Source organism: Tinamus guttatus, unplaced genomic scaffold, assembly GCF_059628265.1.
Source record: "Tinamus guttatus ecotype Peru unplaced genomic scaffold, ASM5962826v1 Tinamus_guttatus_pri_ptg000039l, whole genome shotgun sequence".
NCBI classification, from domain to species: Eukaryota; Metazoa; Chordata; class Aves; order Tinamiformes; family Tinamidae; genus Tinamus; species Tinamus guttatus.
The window spans coordinates 738,681-755,240 of record NW_028288573.1 but is presented as its reverse complement, the minus strand read 5'-3'; the positions used below and the strand labels follow the sequence as shown (position 1 = coordinate 755,240).

General features: G+C 40.8%; 1 protein-coding gene across 1 annotated transcript; it reads left to right on the top strand.

The window, feature by feature from the left end:
- Nucleotides 1-205: 205 nt before the first annotated feature.
- PWP1 (PWP1 homolog, endonuclein) lies at nt 206-14,637 on the top strand. The gene is made up of 15 exons (XM_088535331.1): nt 206-304; nt 390-448; nt 1,932-2,116; nt 2,583-2,668; nt 3,818-3,914; nt 4,972-5,082; nt 5,752-5,882; nt 6,159-6,232; nt 8,344-8,440; nt 9,306-9,367; nt 11,064-11,175; nt 12,173-12,263; nt 13,019-13,140; nt 13,584-13,689; nt 14,457-14,637. The coding sequence occupies exons 1-15, from the start codon at nt 239-241 to the stop codon at nt 14,570-14,572; spliced, it is 1,515 nt and encodes a 504-aa protein (XP_088391457.1). The 5' UTR covers nt 206-238; the 3' UTR covers nt 14,573-14,637.
- The last annotated feature ends 1,923 nt before the right edge of the window (nt 14,638-16,560 follow it).

Genomic DNA, 16,560 nt, shown 5'->3' with positions numbered 1-16,560 from the left:
CCCCAGTCCCGTCAACGTCAACCCCCGCCCCTCCCACCGCCCAATCCCCACGTCCCCCTCAAGCCACGCCCCCAGCCAGGCTTTCCCGGCGCTTAATGATGACGCCACCCCCCTTCCTTGCCGTTACCGGCGGAGTCGCGGGCGGTCACGTCACTCCGCGCGCGACAGCTCGGCCCGGCGGCCGGGCAGCACGTGGGGGCCCCCTCCCTCCGCGCGCGGCCCCGCCGCCGCCATCGCCATGAGCTGCCCGGTCACGTGCGCCGCGTGGGTGCGCCGCGGCGTTGCCAAGGAGACGCCGGACAAGGTTGGGGGGGAGGGGGTGCGAGGGACCCCGTCCTTGTCCCCTCGTGTCCCCCCGTGTCCCACTCACACCCCCCGTGTCCCCGCAGGTGCAGCTCGACCAGGAGGAGCTGAAGCGGCTCATCGGCGAGGCCCGCAGCGCGCTGCGGTGAGCGGGGCCCCGGGGGCGGCCGGTAGCGCCGGGCCGGGCCGCGGGGAGCCCGCGATGGCCGCCCGCGCGCGGGGGAGCTGCCTAGGGCGGAGGGTTGTGGTGCGGGGTCGTGCGGGGGGACCCGTGCGGCGGGAAATGCCGGGCCTAAGGAGGAGCAAACGTTACCCGCCGAGTCCTCATGCACGCGCCTGTGGTCCTGTCACTGAACAAGTTTTAAATGTTGTGCTCCAGATTTATTTATTTACCCATTCTTTCTTAAATGGTTTCAAAATCATTGTACATGTTTAGAAGAATCTCCTCTTAACTTTCATTTCCTAACAAACTTTGTTTCACGTTCCCATTGCCTGCAGTGTTACCTATTTCTCTTTACGTGCGCATGCGTCTATTAGCTGCATGGAGGCCCTTCTCTTGCAGTTCCAAACATACAGGAAAATCTGAGGTGCTTTTTGGTAGTAATTGTGCGGTAAAAATTTGGTGTTTGGTGTTTATTTCCCTTAAAGATTGAGAGCTCAGCCTGTAGCAACTAAAAGTTTTATGACCTGTCTGTGGCATCTTGTATTTTGTTGAACTTATTTTGAGATGGGTCCTTATTTATTTATTTATTTTCCTTTCTACACAAACATCATAAGTCTGTTTCAGATTTAGAATCTCTATTTACCTTGCTATCAGTTTTTACATTTATTACTAAAATAAAATGGTATGTGAAGCAAAAAGTGTTTATTCTGCTAAATGGATCATAAAATATCAATTTCTGACATATTAAAGATTACGAGAGCATCTTGGATTGCTACTGCCTGGGAATTTTGCAAAGAGAAGGACAGTAGTGCAGTATACTCACCAGAAAGGAGTTTTGCTCTTTATAAGTTATTTGATATATGGCCCTACCTAATGAAGTCGATGCTTCATTTTCTTCTAATAGAAAACTATAACTGGATCCATAAGGATGCCCAAAAGTGTTTGTTTGTGATGGTTAGATTCATAGGAGTATAATTTTAACAAGCATAGTTTGAGGTGGGACAGCATTGGTAAATAAAAAAATGTAAAATAAAAATAAATAAATAATGTAAATACAAAAATGTAAAGCGGGGTGAAGGATTTGTAGTTCTTGGGATGTATAAGGGAAATAAGGTCTTAAAAGCCTTGCAGAACTGCAAGATTCACCACAAATGATAGGACAGGTGGGTGAGGAAGGAAGGAAGGAATTGGACTTATGAGAACTCACTGAGGAAAAGCCAAAAGAATTTTTTGCTACAAGTAAAGGATCCAAGAAGTGGATTTAGACGCACTTTGGTTTAGCTCTGTCAAGCAGTTTGAGAATAATGGTGCTTATTTTGGGAAAAGGTAGTAAATGACTGGAGAGAATAGATTGCATGTGAACACTCATGTGAAAAGAATGTGTCAGAATCTCCGTGCGCATCCCATTTCCCGCAAGAATTCTAAATGTCTGTCTCTCCCTCCGGGAATGCATGCCTTTAAACAGGGAGGATGCTGATGGTAGCGATGAAGAAGAGCAAGGCCAGGTGGCAGACAGCATGGATATTGCTACTGCTGGCAGAACTGAGTCTTCTCCTAAAAATGAAGACCAGGAGGAAACCACTGAAAAGCTGAGTGATGATGAACTGGCTGAATATGAATTGGACAAATATGATGAAGAGGAAAACACAGGTAACAACAGAAATTTAGATATCAAATATGTACTGTGGGTGACCTTTTTCTGTTTTGTTTTGTTCTCATTGTACTTTAGAAACAAGTATCCTAAAACTATGCAGTGCTTTGTCTCAAATGTGGGAAATGGACATTTTGAATTACTTGGTTGTCCCAGTTCCAGAAGTCATTGAATGAATGAAATAATTCAGTGTCCTGCCTCCCTAAGGGATAGGCACTAAAACAGAGCAGAGCTGGAAAGGCTGTCATGGTCCCTACCATAGTGCTGGGACAAAGCAGCAGGAGTCTCTGAAAGTAAGAAGCAACCAATCTCACTGAGGCTCCTCTTTAGATTTTGAAACTGAATTTCTGATCGAGCCTGCTCCAGGTATTTTGCAATACTTGGAGTTACTAAGTTACTGATACAGGTGTCTCTAAGGCCTCACTTACCATTGATCAGTATAAGAAATGCTGTGTCTCTATCTAGATGATACGAAGCTTGGAGAGACCTTCGCTGGTCTGGCAGTGTACGGGAGCAATGATCATGATCCTTACATCACCCTAAAATCCACTGTAAGTACTTTAAAAATGAATGTCTTAACATAAACTTTCCTTGTCCAGTAGAGGACAGTCATGTCTTAAAGGTGACTTTTAAAATCAAGGAGGGACTTGCACAGAGATTCAAGGAGAATCAGAGAGTATGAGCTCCACTAATCCTGTGTCAAAAATGTAGGCTGTGTTTCAAACAAATAAATGTTGAACACCATATTCTCTATCCCCTGTGTCTGTACTCAAGTCCTTTCCTCAAATTCTGAAGTGGGAAAAACGTTTATACAAAATAATATATAATAATAATAATATAAAGCATATGTATGTATATATGATTATTATTTCTGGTGTGTACTAGTCTGTTGAAGACTAAGTACTGTGCAGCGTAGACTTGACTAATTAATACACTGCATTCTTAATAGATAGAACTCTAGTAATGAGTAGATGCTTGGATGAATTAAAAGAAAACCCTGTTTTTGTTTGAGGGCCAGAATGTCTTGTTTATAGTGTATGTTTGAAGGATAGTTTTTGTAGGACTACTGAGTTTTATATGTAATTCTTGGGTTTCAACCAATAAAAATTCCATGAATGCCATCCATTCATCACTAACAATGAAAATGAGATGAGAAGCTACATCTGTTCTGGTGCAGCTGAATGCCCAGTATGGTTGCAGGCAGTACTTTTCTGGAAATATTTTCCAGAAAGTAGACAATGCTTTAATGCTGTTAGAACTACTTGGTGGATATGAGAAGCAGCTACAATATGCTTATTGCATAAAACATTGTTGCACTGTATAAAGGTTCAAGGCATGAGAGCCTAGGGGAAGTAAGCTACATGTGTGGGCTCCTTGTAGTGATTTTGTTTTCAGCCATGTGTTGCACTAGAAGCTGAAGAGGTGATTTTATGTTTGGAATTTAAACATCTCCTTAAACCCACCTCACCTCAGTCGATCTAGACACTCCTTCACTCTACATAGTCACTGTTAAAATGTCCCATGATGGATTCTGGCTCCTGCCTTTCTTATTTAGCACCGTAAGAAGGTTATGGGGGAGCAGGGTGTTGGGTTTTAAAAGTTTTCAGCCATGATTAAAAAATATTACCAATTCGAGCTTTTGAACATGTGTAGTTCAGTGTATATCTTCTAACATCCATGATCATCTCTTTGCTGTTCAGGATCAATATGAACAGGAGGACTTTGTGATTAAGTCCAGTGACAATCTTGTACTTTGTGGCAGAGTTGATAAAGATTACTGTAGTTTAGAGGTTCATGGTAAGTAACGGGGCATTTGTTCCTTATGGTGAAGCTGAGAAATACTTTTTACATAGCCTGTTGCCTATCTCTCTCTCTCTCTCTTTTTCTTTTTTTTTTTTTTCCCCTCTGCTCCCCTTCATTTGCCCTATACATTTAGTCTTTCCTATGCCCTGGTGCTTCAGCCACTTTCCAGGAACAGAGTATGCCATGTGGAGCTAATGTTATCCTAGACAGTAGTGTACCTTTTTCAGTCTATGTAACTTTTGCTTTCCTTATTATGATCTTAGTAACACTTAGAGAATAAAAAGGCCTTAATATTTTCTAAACATACAATTCTTTCTTCCAAACTATCTTCCTATCATGATAGTTTCTTGCATTCTTTTTTTTCCCTTTGCTTATTTAAATGTGTTCTCAGCCTGCTCTTTAAAACATGAACTTAGAAATGGTGCCGTGATTCCATGTATATATTTGATGATGATTTGATACCGTGTTGTGAGGAGAAAAATACTTGGCAAAAGAGTATGTTGTGCTTAGTACAGAGTTGCTTTACCAAAATGCTTCTTGTACATCAGTTACCCCCTGCTAATGGTAACTTCCCCTGACTCCTCCAGGTTCCTCTAATTTGAAAACTGTCTTTACTTGCTCCCGTTTCCCACGTGACTGAATCTGAAATTATTTCATTTTTTACTCAGTAAAATAAGTCTTTAAAACTTTGTTACTGTCTTCTAATGCATAAAAGGGAATACTTTTTGGTAATACATATATGCAACGTTTTTCGGATGCTCCTGCAAGCAGAAAAGAGAGAATGTTAGGGATAAAGTGCTTAAACTTTGCTGAATTCATAAGTTTCTTACATTAAGCACTCCTGAGAATGTTTGTTTATTTTGCATAATTCTGGGAGGTGTAACACTATTGAGTGGAGGCTCTGGCCTTATGTTAAACTCTGAACACATTGTAAATTTGCATTCTAAATCTTACCAAGAATTTAGTATTTGCCATATGTGCCTTTTGTGTGAACTGTTTATACCTGCTTGTTCTGTCTCTGTGGATGTAATATCTTTCAATTGTTTTTCAGTTTATAATCATGATGAGGACTCATTTTATGTACATCATGATATTATTTTGCCTGCATATCCTCTGAGTCTGGAGTGGCTGAATTTTGATCCTAATCCTGATGAGTCATCAGGTAAATGAATGACAAAGGAGACTGCATGTGTCCCATAAAAACATTCTTATTTGAGGTATATAAATGTAGTGTCACTATATAGTTTCCTCCAGGGATACTAGCAGAGAAATAAAACCTAGAGGTTAAGAGAAGGAAAAAATGAATGTCTTTTTGATTTAATGATATAGCCATAAGTGACTTAATGAAAATCTTAGTTTTACTGCAGATGGTAAAGTTGTTATTAATTAGCAACTCAAATAAAGCTCTTTTTTAAAAATCTTCTTTTCTTGGTTTGCGAATGAAACTTGATTTTGCTCAGACTCACTGATCATCTATAAAGCGCAAGAAAATTTATATATACTTTTCTGTGTTTCACAGAATGTTCTCATCTTGCATGGAATGTGGTGCCTTTTTTTTTTTTCCCTTCTCTTAAACGTGGAGCCTTATGCCACTTCTTTAAACAATTACTTTTGCTAAAGAAGGAGTGTACTGAAGAGCAAGTCGTATTTTTCTGATCATGTCTGTCAAGAGTTAATATTTTTAAATCGGTCTTTGTCAGTTCTAAGGATAAAAAAGCTTTAAATAGATAATTCTGGATCATAAGGGTAAATTTTACTTAGTTAAAGAAATAAGCAACAGCTAGATTTCTGAATATACTGTTTTATAATGCATTTGGTTTTCTTTCTGCAGGAAATTATGTTGCAGTGGGAAACATGACCCCAGTTATTGATATTTGGGACCTTGATATAGTGGACTCTCTAGAGCCAGTCTTTTCCCTTGGAAGCAAGAAAGAGAAAAAGAAGAAAAAGAAAGGAAAAAAAGTAAGTATTGCAAAGATGCTAATCTTCTTGGATTGTAGAAATTTTGAGCAAGGTTAACATCATACTTCCTTTTTTTCTACACTGAAGAAAGGAAACCATATGCAGTCTAGTTTAATTGTGTCTGTCTTATAGAAAGGTGGTTTCCAAGTGGGTTATAGAAGATAACACTGTGGTTTTATCCAAGCAGTTTGCAATGCTGCTTTCCTGCAGCTCAATCAAATGCCTGATTTCCACTGAGGCTCTAAAGTCTCCTTTAAATTGTGTCCACATGCACAGGGTTTATCTACAGAGGGGACAGCAGAAGGACACACAGACGCTGTGCTTGACCTCTCTTGGAATAAACAAAGCAGGTAAAAGAATTTTTGAATAACTTCCAATGGATGGTTACAAATTAGCATGCTAAATTATGTACACGTTTTTCACAGAAATCCAAAGCCTTGTGTATTGTAAGTTTAAGCTTGAGAATAGCATTAGAATGAAGCAGAGTTTAATTCTCAAAATATGTCTTATTTTTTAATGTTTATTTTCCTTTTTAGTAAGTTGCCCAGATGAGGGCAGGGCTAAGGTGGGTCTGAGCCACTTGATGAATCAGCTACACTTAAATAGATGTACAGACTAGAGTAGCACAAACGTTGCCCTGACCTGTGCCACTTTGCTGATGATCTGAAATGCCCTTTCAAATGATAGAGGTAGCTATTACAGAAGGAGCTCCCTGACAGTCCTCCCTTCTGACTTCTGTCCCAGTGCACTGAGGAGAAAGAAGAATAAAGGGAGGACCATAAACCAGTAGCAGCTTAAATACAGAAATGCCTCTGACTTCTTGGATTGTCTGAGCCTGAGACTCTCCATTGCCTGAATGAATGAGTAATGAAATATTGCTACTGAACACAAAGCTGACTCATCTTGAGCGACAGGTCAAGGCCAGTGAATGTGCTGACTGAAGTAGAGAGGCTTTTATTATTATTTATTTACTAGTTCATTTGGGTCATTTAAAGAGTGCAGCTGTCAGAGTTTTTGTGGCCTGGACCTTGAAACTCATGTTCCAGTCAGATAACAGACTTTCTTTTTATTTTATTTTTTTTTCTGCTGTCATAAATGTCTCTGAAGATGCATATAATACTTCCATGTGCTCCTGACCAGCAAGTGTCAACCTTCACTTAAAACTCCTTGTTATCTAGACACTGAAGGAGGAACCACCCCCTTAGGCATTCAGTAAACATACCTAAATTGCACTCCAAATTTACTGTGCATTGTCTGTTGTCACACAAAGTATGATAATGATCCTTCCATCGCTCATATGAAATTGTTAATTTCATGTTGTCTGGAAGTGGTTGGCTGATGGCAGTATCAAGACAAGTCACAGAAATTACAGCTATAAGTGTCTGGAATATATAATTCTATATATGCCAGGTTACAAACTCATTAATACTAGTAGATCCTCTGGGAGCAAAAGAAACTGCCTTGAAAGGGGAAGGTTTTGTGCAATATGAAGAGCTTGCAACACCTCCTATTTAGATGCATTTTTGTAAAGCAGGTCATGGTGTGACAGCTCTTTGTAAATAGCCTTCTGTCTGTAGGTCATAGTGATGTTACTGCAAAATGTTGGCCTAGCTTCCATTGCCTCTGTTCTTAACTGTCCCTTTCAATACAGTTCAAAAGAACAGCATTGTGAGGAGAAAGTCACCTCTTTCAGCTAGAAACCCCTTGTTAGAATATGAAGAGTGGAAGGACCAGTTTCAAACAGAAACAGCTTGTTAGAGTAATAGATGTGTTTAAGACCTCCCAGGTAGTGATTGTACTGTGTGTCTGACAGACCTTTGTGAGTGTTTTGGGCTTTATCTGTATAAAGTTTTCAACTGCCTTTGTTGCTCTTAGCATAGTTGGTATTTAAATTGGAATGTGATGTCAATAAACTAATTGTGAATCGTTAGTAATTGGTTTGATTTGGAGCATTCTGTGTAGGGGGTTCAGTGTTGGGCTGTTATTACTAATGCTAACATGCCAGAGAGTGAAATATTTTGTTAAAAGTAAGTTTCTGGCTCTTGGCACGTGCATATGGAAATAAACCTAAGCTGCATAAGTAACGTTTAAAAATATTCCCTTAACGTCCCCAAAAAAAAAGGAAAAAAAGGGATGGAATCCTTGAAAGCCTTGCTTTGCTTAAAAAAGCTTCCAGTAAGTAATTTTTCTTTTTTATAGGAGTGTTTGCAAAAATAAGGGCAAAACTGTCAATTTTATATTGAAATTCTTTTAGTAATGCAATATAATATGGTCCATTTGTAGTCCTTGCTTGTAGTTTATAGTTACCTTCCAGGAAGTTATTTCTCATGCTTGAAAGATACAGACTGTAGACCAGAGTGGACTTGATCTCCAAATCAGACTCTGCGGGGTATTTTGGATTTTTGGTTATTATTTGCTTTTGTCTGTAAAATATTTTAAAAAATAAATTTGTGATTATCAGGAACGTGTTAGCAAGTGCATCTGCTGACAATACTGTAATTCTGTGGGATATGTCTGTGGGAAAGCCAGCAGCCAGCCTGACGTTACACACAGACAAGGTAGGTAATTATAGCTGTGTTTCTTCCACTGTAAAATATGGAGAAAAATATTGTGATTTATTTCATTAGCTGCTTCTTAGTGAACTCTTCAAACATTAAGTCAGTAATTTCCAAAAGAATTCTTTAAACTTCTGAATTAGTTGCTTTTGTGGACAGTACTTTCGAAAGTTTTATTTAGCTTGTCAATTAGAAAGCCTGAGGGAAGATTTCACAGTTTTTTTTTTTTTTTTAATTTTTAAAACACTTTCATATAAAGCCGATGATTGGGAATCGAATAGTGCTGGTATAAGCTATAAAAAGTAGATCCCTGAGAATAGGTCAAATTATAACTATCTCTTATAGAAACAATGAGTGTCAGTTGCAATCTGTTCTGGATGAGTATGTTTTAAAATAAATGACAGCAAAATACCATAGTGATGGGTATTTCAGAAATGAATTTGTCTCACAGTAATTAAAATGTGAAAGTTGGCTATTAATAGCTGTAACCTTTGCTTTTGACAAAGTCACTGCCCTTGGCAAACCCCTGATTTTTTTTTCTCTTTTTCTCTTGCTAATATATGCATTTTTGTGAAACTGAGGCAGCTATTCTACCTCTTCCAGGGGATTTTGTTTGTTTTTACTATTTAAGGTATGAAGGGGGCATGTGATTTAGCTTAGTTAAATGCCACTGGGCAGTATTTAATTCCTTCTGGGTGGTGGTCCCTGAACTAAAAATGATTCCTTGAATTTTTTTGATGGAGAATGAGAGATTCAGCGAGCTTGCTGGAAGTTTTTTTGAGTAAGTGTTTTTCTTTTGTGCCATGCTTACTCAGTGAGAGTTCCTGTATATGTGCATGTTAAATATATGTATTTTTCTCTCATATAGGTTCAGACATTGCAGTTTCATCCATTTGAAACTCAGACCCTTATTTCTGGATCTTATGATAAGTAAGCAAGGGTAGTGTTTTCAAATGTTATCCTGAGGGCGGGTATAAATATTGAATTGAGTCCATTAAGTTGCCTCATGTTTTCTTATTTCAATTGCTTATAACTGTGCCAAATTTGAGTACTTTTTTTTCCCCCAGGAAGGTAGCCAGGGTTGAATGTGACCAAAATACAGTTTTCCTTGCTTCTTTCTCAGGACTGGCCAACTCCTTTAACTATCTGGACTGAAACTTTCCGTGCCAAGCGCGTGCTTTCAACTGAGTTTATTTGGCATAATGGCAGTTCCTGTATAGGAAATGTGCCTTTCCTGCTCTCTGTGAAAGCCTGTCCAGATTGGGCCAAACTCTAAGCCTAGGGTGATTAGGGAATTGAAAATGCCCATTAGCTCTCTGTGGTCTTTGCTGCATGTGCTGCTGCCCAAACTTAGCAGAGCCTCTGCTCTGGCTGCAGTCTGGAGGTGCCATGTTCGTGCCTGGACACTTGGTCTGACCCTGAAATTGGGGATTTGTGTAAGACTTGGAAGTCAGAAGGCTCCTTCTCTGCGGGTAGCATCTTAATTTCATTCGATAACCATCTTTCTGTAAAGCAAATTTGCTTTCTGCCTTTTAAGACTCTGGACTTGTATGAGTCCATTTAAAGCCTCGTTAATCTTTAGCCAGGTTTTTATGTTCCCTGGCTGATGTTCACTGGGAGGGGAAAAGAATTTATGTTGTTGAGGGAGGTGGATGGAAGGAAGTTCCCAGTCTGACCTCATTCCCATCTGGGTAGAATAAAAGAATAAGATAGTCTGGACACTGAGGGCAGCTCTCCCAGTGCTTTTCAGCTAGTCCTTCAGTCTCTTGAGCACCCGTAAGGCAGAGCACTGCCTTTGTAGGCTTCTCCTGTAAAGCATCTCCTGGCCACAGATTGTTTGAGGAGTGTGGGCAGATGCTTTCATAACGTGAAGGACCACTTAAGAATTGCTTATGCGCTAAAATTGTTTTAAAAAACGACTGGTAAAAGAACGGAGAAATCTGATTTCTTTGGCTACGGTTGTAGGATAGGGTGGGAATGACTTTTAGTGTGGATGCCGGCTGAGGTGTCACTAGAGGGGCAGCATCTCTGCACTCTTACATGAGCCTGAAGGAGCTTTTGGAGCTTGAGCAAATTCTGTCCGCTCTTGGGTTGAGCACAAAGCTGTAAAGAATCCCAAGGGACCAACTAAATCCCAGCTGCTCTTTGTCCCTGTTAAAATAACATTTCCCCGACCGTTTGTAAAGATTTTTTTTTCTTTTTTATTAAAGCATATTTAAATATGTTTGTGTATGTGTCACACACTGATTTCCTAATTAGTACATTATTTTGAGCAATAATTACTTTATTCAAGTCTGTTCCTAATTAAGTGATATGTTTGCATAATTACAGTCTCCTATGTGATAAGTATCTTGTGTATTGAGCAAACTGGAGCTTCCTTTGCTTTGTATTAGTAGAAGTGCTGTTCCTAACCAGGACGAAACATCGAAGCTTGTGCTCTTAAGAGATTTTCTTTTATCTGTTGTGATCAGGAAGACTAAATATTGAATTTGCTTCCATTTCAGTATTAGAATGTACACGGGGCCTCTATGGGACAGGGACAGAAACAAATGTCATTGAATCACATTGATTAGATGGAATTCAGGCAGGGTTTTGGCGAGCCCTCAGGCCGGCTGTTTTCCCGCAGGTCGGCCGTGCTCTACGACTGCCGAAGTCCGCGGGAGAACCACCGAACGTGGCGCTTCAGCGGCCAGGTTGAGAGAGTCGTGTGGAATCATTTCTCACCCTGTAACTTCCTAGTGAGTGCACGCTCCTCTACTTCTGCTCTGTTGGCTGTTGCTGTTTTATTTAGCCAGTATTTTAGTGTTCGTAATGTCCCTAAATCATATAATGAAGCTGATGGAGAGTGGGGGTCTCACCGTTGTCTGGTTTAGACTTACACACAGTGTGTGCAAGTTGGGGGGTGTTTTTAGAATGTCTCTTTCAATGTGCTTATTGGATTTGGTTATTCTTTTGCTATCATCTCTTTGTTGCGATAGAAGAAAAGCAATAAAAGCAATTAGTGCTGATCTTTTAATCACTGCAGGGATGGTGCCTTCGCCATGTTGTCACAGTGTGCAGTGGCTGGGGTATATTTTCCTCTGTATAGTCCCTGTTACGGTACATGTAAAGAGGCCGTTGCAGCTGAGGAGTAACCGATGAGAATTAAGGTCCTGAATCCTAACTCAGTGCTTCCCATGGGCACCAGGGGGCACTGTCCTCCTGTCTGGTGTAGAGTGGAAGTTAGCTAGTTCTCTGGAAATCCTTCTTATAAAACTTTTAATCAAAAATAATTGTTTAAAATCCTGTTTATTGTCTCAACTGCACTGTTTTTTCTGTTGCTTTGTGCATACAGCCAACAAAAGTTGCTCAGGTTTGTTGAGTTTGATGTAGATCCCTCTTAGTAAAATCATGCTTAACTTTGCACTTATGCAGCCACTGGATGGCACGAAAGGCTCTGTATTTCATTGTCTAATATCAGAACCAAGGCTAGTACCGTAACTTTCTTCAGAATGTGATGTAAGAAATTGTATAGGGTAAGACTTGCAAGTGCATCAGCGCAGCATGGTTTGGGGACCCAGAGTGGCTCGGGTACCAGGCACAGCCTGACCTGAATGGGCAGGTAACGTGCCCTGCTGAGAGGCAGTGTGAGCCTGTTTAACCCTGTGGTTTGGGGCCATGTGTGGGTGTTATTTCATGGCAGCTTTCTCAGGTGAACGGCTGTGGCTGCTGTTTCAAGTGTTTTGCCTTCCCTAGGCAAGCACGGAGGATGGCTTTGTGTACTGCCTGGACGCGCGCTCGGATAAGCCCCTGTTTACCCTGAAGGCTCACGATGAAGAGGTATCAGGTAATTTATGTCTCTTTAGTTGTGTTGGTCCAAAGACACAGGGGGATGCACATCTGGGAGATGTCTCCAGCCTGTACAGCTGAGGTGGCAGTGGTTACTTGCTTAACAAAAATCATGTGTACTAATCGTGGGTAGCTGGCCCATGAAACAGGTCTCTGCCAAGAAGCTATTATAAGGGAAGTCCTTGTTTTATCCTTGACAAAGGACAAAAACTGTGGAAGCTAGGTTAAAAAAAAATGAGGATTGTCAGCTGTAACACTAACCTGTTTGATCCGTAATTATTTTATACTGGTATTCACTTTGGAGATTGCTTGATATGAGGCGTGGGAATGTCTTTACACTGCCTGTTTTTGGTTACTTTAGTAACTTGACCACAGTAGGTCTTTTAAAAAAAACAACTCTGAACACCAGATATCTAAAATTAGATGACAGGAAAATACCCTACTGTCACGGATAGCAAAAGCGATAGTCTTTGGGAAACAAATGAGGAAAGCTACCTGGGGAAGCCTGATTATGTGGAATAAGAAGAGTAACATCTTTGCATTGTGCAAGACTCTGTGGTTAGCGAGGGGTGAAACGGGCCCCGATGAAGCTGATTTGCTCCCGTGAGACTGTTACTGCTTTCACCGTGGGAGCAAAGGCAGCGTGAAACTCCCATTAACCTGAGGACTCTCAGGTTAGCTCCAAGCGTGTCCTTGTCTGTGTGAATTGGTGATGGTGCGCGGCTCTGCCTGACGCTCTCCTCCATCTCCCAGGGCTGCAGCTGAGCAGTCAGATCAGAGGGTGCCTCGTGACGTCATCTGCAGACAAATACGTGAAAATCTGGGATATCCTGGGAGAGAAACCAAATCTGGTCCATTCTAGGGATATGAAAATGGTAAAGTAACTTTCATCGCTTGATTCTAAGGAGGCTTGAATATGAACTATGTCTGTGTAATCTTTTTTTTTTTTTTCTTCTAACTTGTATCTTCTTTTCCATAACTTGACATACTTTAGAAGAGAAAAAAACACATTTAAAAATGTGTATTCCAGGTAAATCATTCTCCTTGCAATGCAGTATTCAATTCAACATAGAACTATCTGCTTCGAAGCCTTGGACCTTTATACTGGATGCAGTGTTTTAGGGCAGAACTCTGGATACTCTAACCTGTATCTATCAAGGCAAAGAAGTGATTCATTTTTCTTTAAAGTACTTGGAACTCAATTTCAAGGAAACAGCAATCTTTCCTCTGTTAAACTTAGCTGGTAAAGCAGTTTAAGAAGTCACTGTAACTCACTTCAAAGACAAATGCAGCGCTTGTTCTCTCCCCTTCCTCCCAGGGCGTGCTGTTCTGTGCAGCCTGCTGCCCTGACCTGCCTTTCGTCTTTGCTTTTGGGGGAGAGCGAGAAGGGCTCCGCGTCTGGGACATAAGCAGCATTTCTGCAGGTAATGTGCCCATTTATTGGAGTCCTGCAGCTCTCCCACTGCCCTCTCGGTGGACTGCATATTCCGTAATGTGGTGTGGTTCTGAGAGAAACTGTAGGCTGTTATTTTTAAAGAAATACCTGAAGAGTGGATATGTTTTCACACTGTCAGGTTTAAGAAAGTAGAGCTTTTGTTTGTTTGTTTTGGGTTTTAAGAATTGCACATTTATCTCTTTCCTTGCAGCAGAAATACAACACCTGCTTTCTCGTAAAAACCTATGTTTGTCTGCTTTCTCCTTACCTTGATTACACCAGGAACATTATCATATACTTGGGTTCCTCTAGGAACAAAAGGGAGAACTGTTTTTGATCAGTTATCTCGGTTGCATTTGACTAAATGGCATGAATTTTGGAGAAAGCTTTAGGAAGTTGGTGGAAACTAGAGACTAAAACCAGAATTAAATTATCTAAGCTTAATGCTTTGCTGTACCAAACTCATCATACCTTTCACAGCCTGTTCATAATTAAGCGCAGGAAAACATCAAGATTTCCTGGTGGAGAAAGAACAGGACTTGTAATTTAAGTATTGTATACTTAAATCTATAATACTTACTATGTAAGTATATAAGAGCCTGTTCCGACATGTAAACTTCCACTCCCTGCCCTGGGAAAAGGGGCAGAGCTTTGCAAACTGCATCAGATTAGGATTTCCATTCTGTGATGTTAACCCTGCCGTACTGCTCCAGTATCTGGGGAGGAAACATGTAACATCCTTTATCCGTGTTGCAGTGAATGAAGCTTTTGGAAACAGAGAGCGACTTGTTTTGGCTGGTGCGAACACCGCGGCCCGCAGCTCCTTGGCCAGCAGTAGCAGCAACAATTCAGAGACAGCAATGGAATCGTGATTGACCAGACTTCCCAAAATCCAAGTAATGAATGGGACTACACATAGATACGTATTCTGCAGCTTCCCCTGTGCTTGGCAAGTGTTCCCAGAAATGACTCGAGTGTCTTGTAATCTGCATCCTTCTCCGTCTTGTTCAAAGAAACATGGTTGCAGGGTCATGCTCCACGTTCCTGCCTCCATCACTAGCTTTGAGAGGATTCTTGCTCGTGTCTGAGACCGTGATCCCAGAAATAGGGGGCAGATGAGAACCGATTTGTAAAATCAATTTGTAAATCTCCACCAGAAGAAGTGTTGCAGCAGAAGTGTGGGTCCTGTATGGCAAAGAAGGTAAAACTAATGGGCTAACGAAAAATATTTCAGACAGAACTGGTGTAATGTAAAACAAATGCTGAGCAAAAGGAGCCAGTGTAAATAATCCAGGGCTCTATCCTTTGAGTAAGTTGCGACTATATTTACAGATTTCTAATACATTTTAAAATTTCTTATTTATTTTTGTCTTGAGTGCAGTTCCTGGACTGCAAGGGATGTCACCAGTATCAAACCAGAAATACCCTGTCTCTTTCCCAGCAAGAGCAAGAGTTTCTTTTCCACAGTTCAACAGCACTTGGAGCTTAGGGATGGTGCATCTCCCACTCTGTTCTATAAGCGATATTTAAAGAGAATTTGAATGGAAATAGGAGCTACTGGGCAGAACAGGATGAACACACAGCTTGGGCAAGCATCTCAGCTAGTCCCCTTGTCTTGTTAGTTATCTGTGTTCTGTACTTGAGTTCTTAATCTCTCAAAAGTGGTTTTGTGTGAAACTTGAAGGAACAGAGAAACAGTCTTGAGTATCACTCTACCCCTCGATTTAACCACTGAGGTTTACAGCAGCAGGAACCTAAGTGGGGAATGCAACCCAAGCACTTCCCTCTCTAAAATAAACAGTGTGACTTGGTCAGAAGTGAAATCATACTTTTATCTTGTGAAGTGCTTCCCTCTCTGCATATTGACATGGTGGAGATGTGCATCCAAGTAGTACGCTTTCTACGTGGTACACATTATGCTAGCACGCTAAAGCAGATAAATTGCCTAAGAAAGAGCTATAGAACAAGGTGCTCTCCAGGGAAAAGGTGGGGTGAAGGGAGAGGTATTTCTGAACTTAGACCATTTAGGACAAAAACTGGAGCCTCTTTCACCAGGGAAACCCCAGTGCTCTTGTCCAAGAACAGAATGCAGCTGTTTTCCTGGTAGAGCAGAGCCAGAGGAGCCACACTGCAGAAGGTTGCACTGTTAGAGACCCCCCCATCTTCAGGAAGGAGTTCCTACCTTGTACCAGGAAACCTTGGGAGAGGCAGAATAAGTCAGGATATTACTCCTCTTATCAATACCAGAAATTACATCCCCCTTCCTTTTTTTTTTCCCCCAAGAACATATAATTTAAAAAGAACATTAGAAAAGAGCCACATTTTCATTTTTTGTCAAAAGGAAAACAATTGAATGAAATACATATTCATTCCATAAATAATAATAGCAGCAAACCCTCCCATCACTCTAGGTGGTAAAAAGGTTTACAGCACAGCACTAAGGAATACATACTGTAAACACTGTTTGCTCCTCTCTAAGCCTCTTCCTTACTGTGTCAATAGTCTCTCCCTCTTCATCTACTCACATGTTCTAGTGACCCAGAATAACAAGTTTTAATAACCATTTTCCAGCAAATTTATGATTTTGCGGAACAATTCTGTCGTGGGGCACTTGCTTTGTCCCCAGACATCCATTTCACTGGCTACCTTTTTTTTTTTTCTTTCTTTTTTTTTTAAACCTCTCTAAAACATTAGATATGAATCCTTAGATGGAAACCTGACCATCGATAATCTCTGCTCTGTGCCAAGCCACCTCCTTGAGTTGAAAAGTATAGAGAGAGAGAGAGAGAGAGAGAGGAGGAAACAAACCAACCTATCAACTGCCCTCCCTTGTTGGTTGCTTTTCTCAGTATTGTGGCTT

Bases quoted from the DNA above. Each gene is read 5' to 3' on its own strand.
- PWP1 (XM_088535331.1), top strand. From the start codon at position 239: ATGAGCTGCCCGGTCACGTGCGCCGCGTGGGTGCGCCGCGGCGTTGCC. The intron at 449-1,931 runs GTGAGCGGGGCC...GCCTTTAAACAG, and splicing joins GAGGCCCGCAGCGCGCTGCG to GGAGGATGCTGATGGTAGCG. The intron at 12,264-13,018 runs GTAATTTATGTC...TCCATCTCCCAG, and splicing joins TCACGATGAAGAGGTATCAG to GGCTGCAGCTGAGCAGTCAG.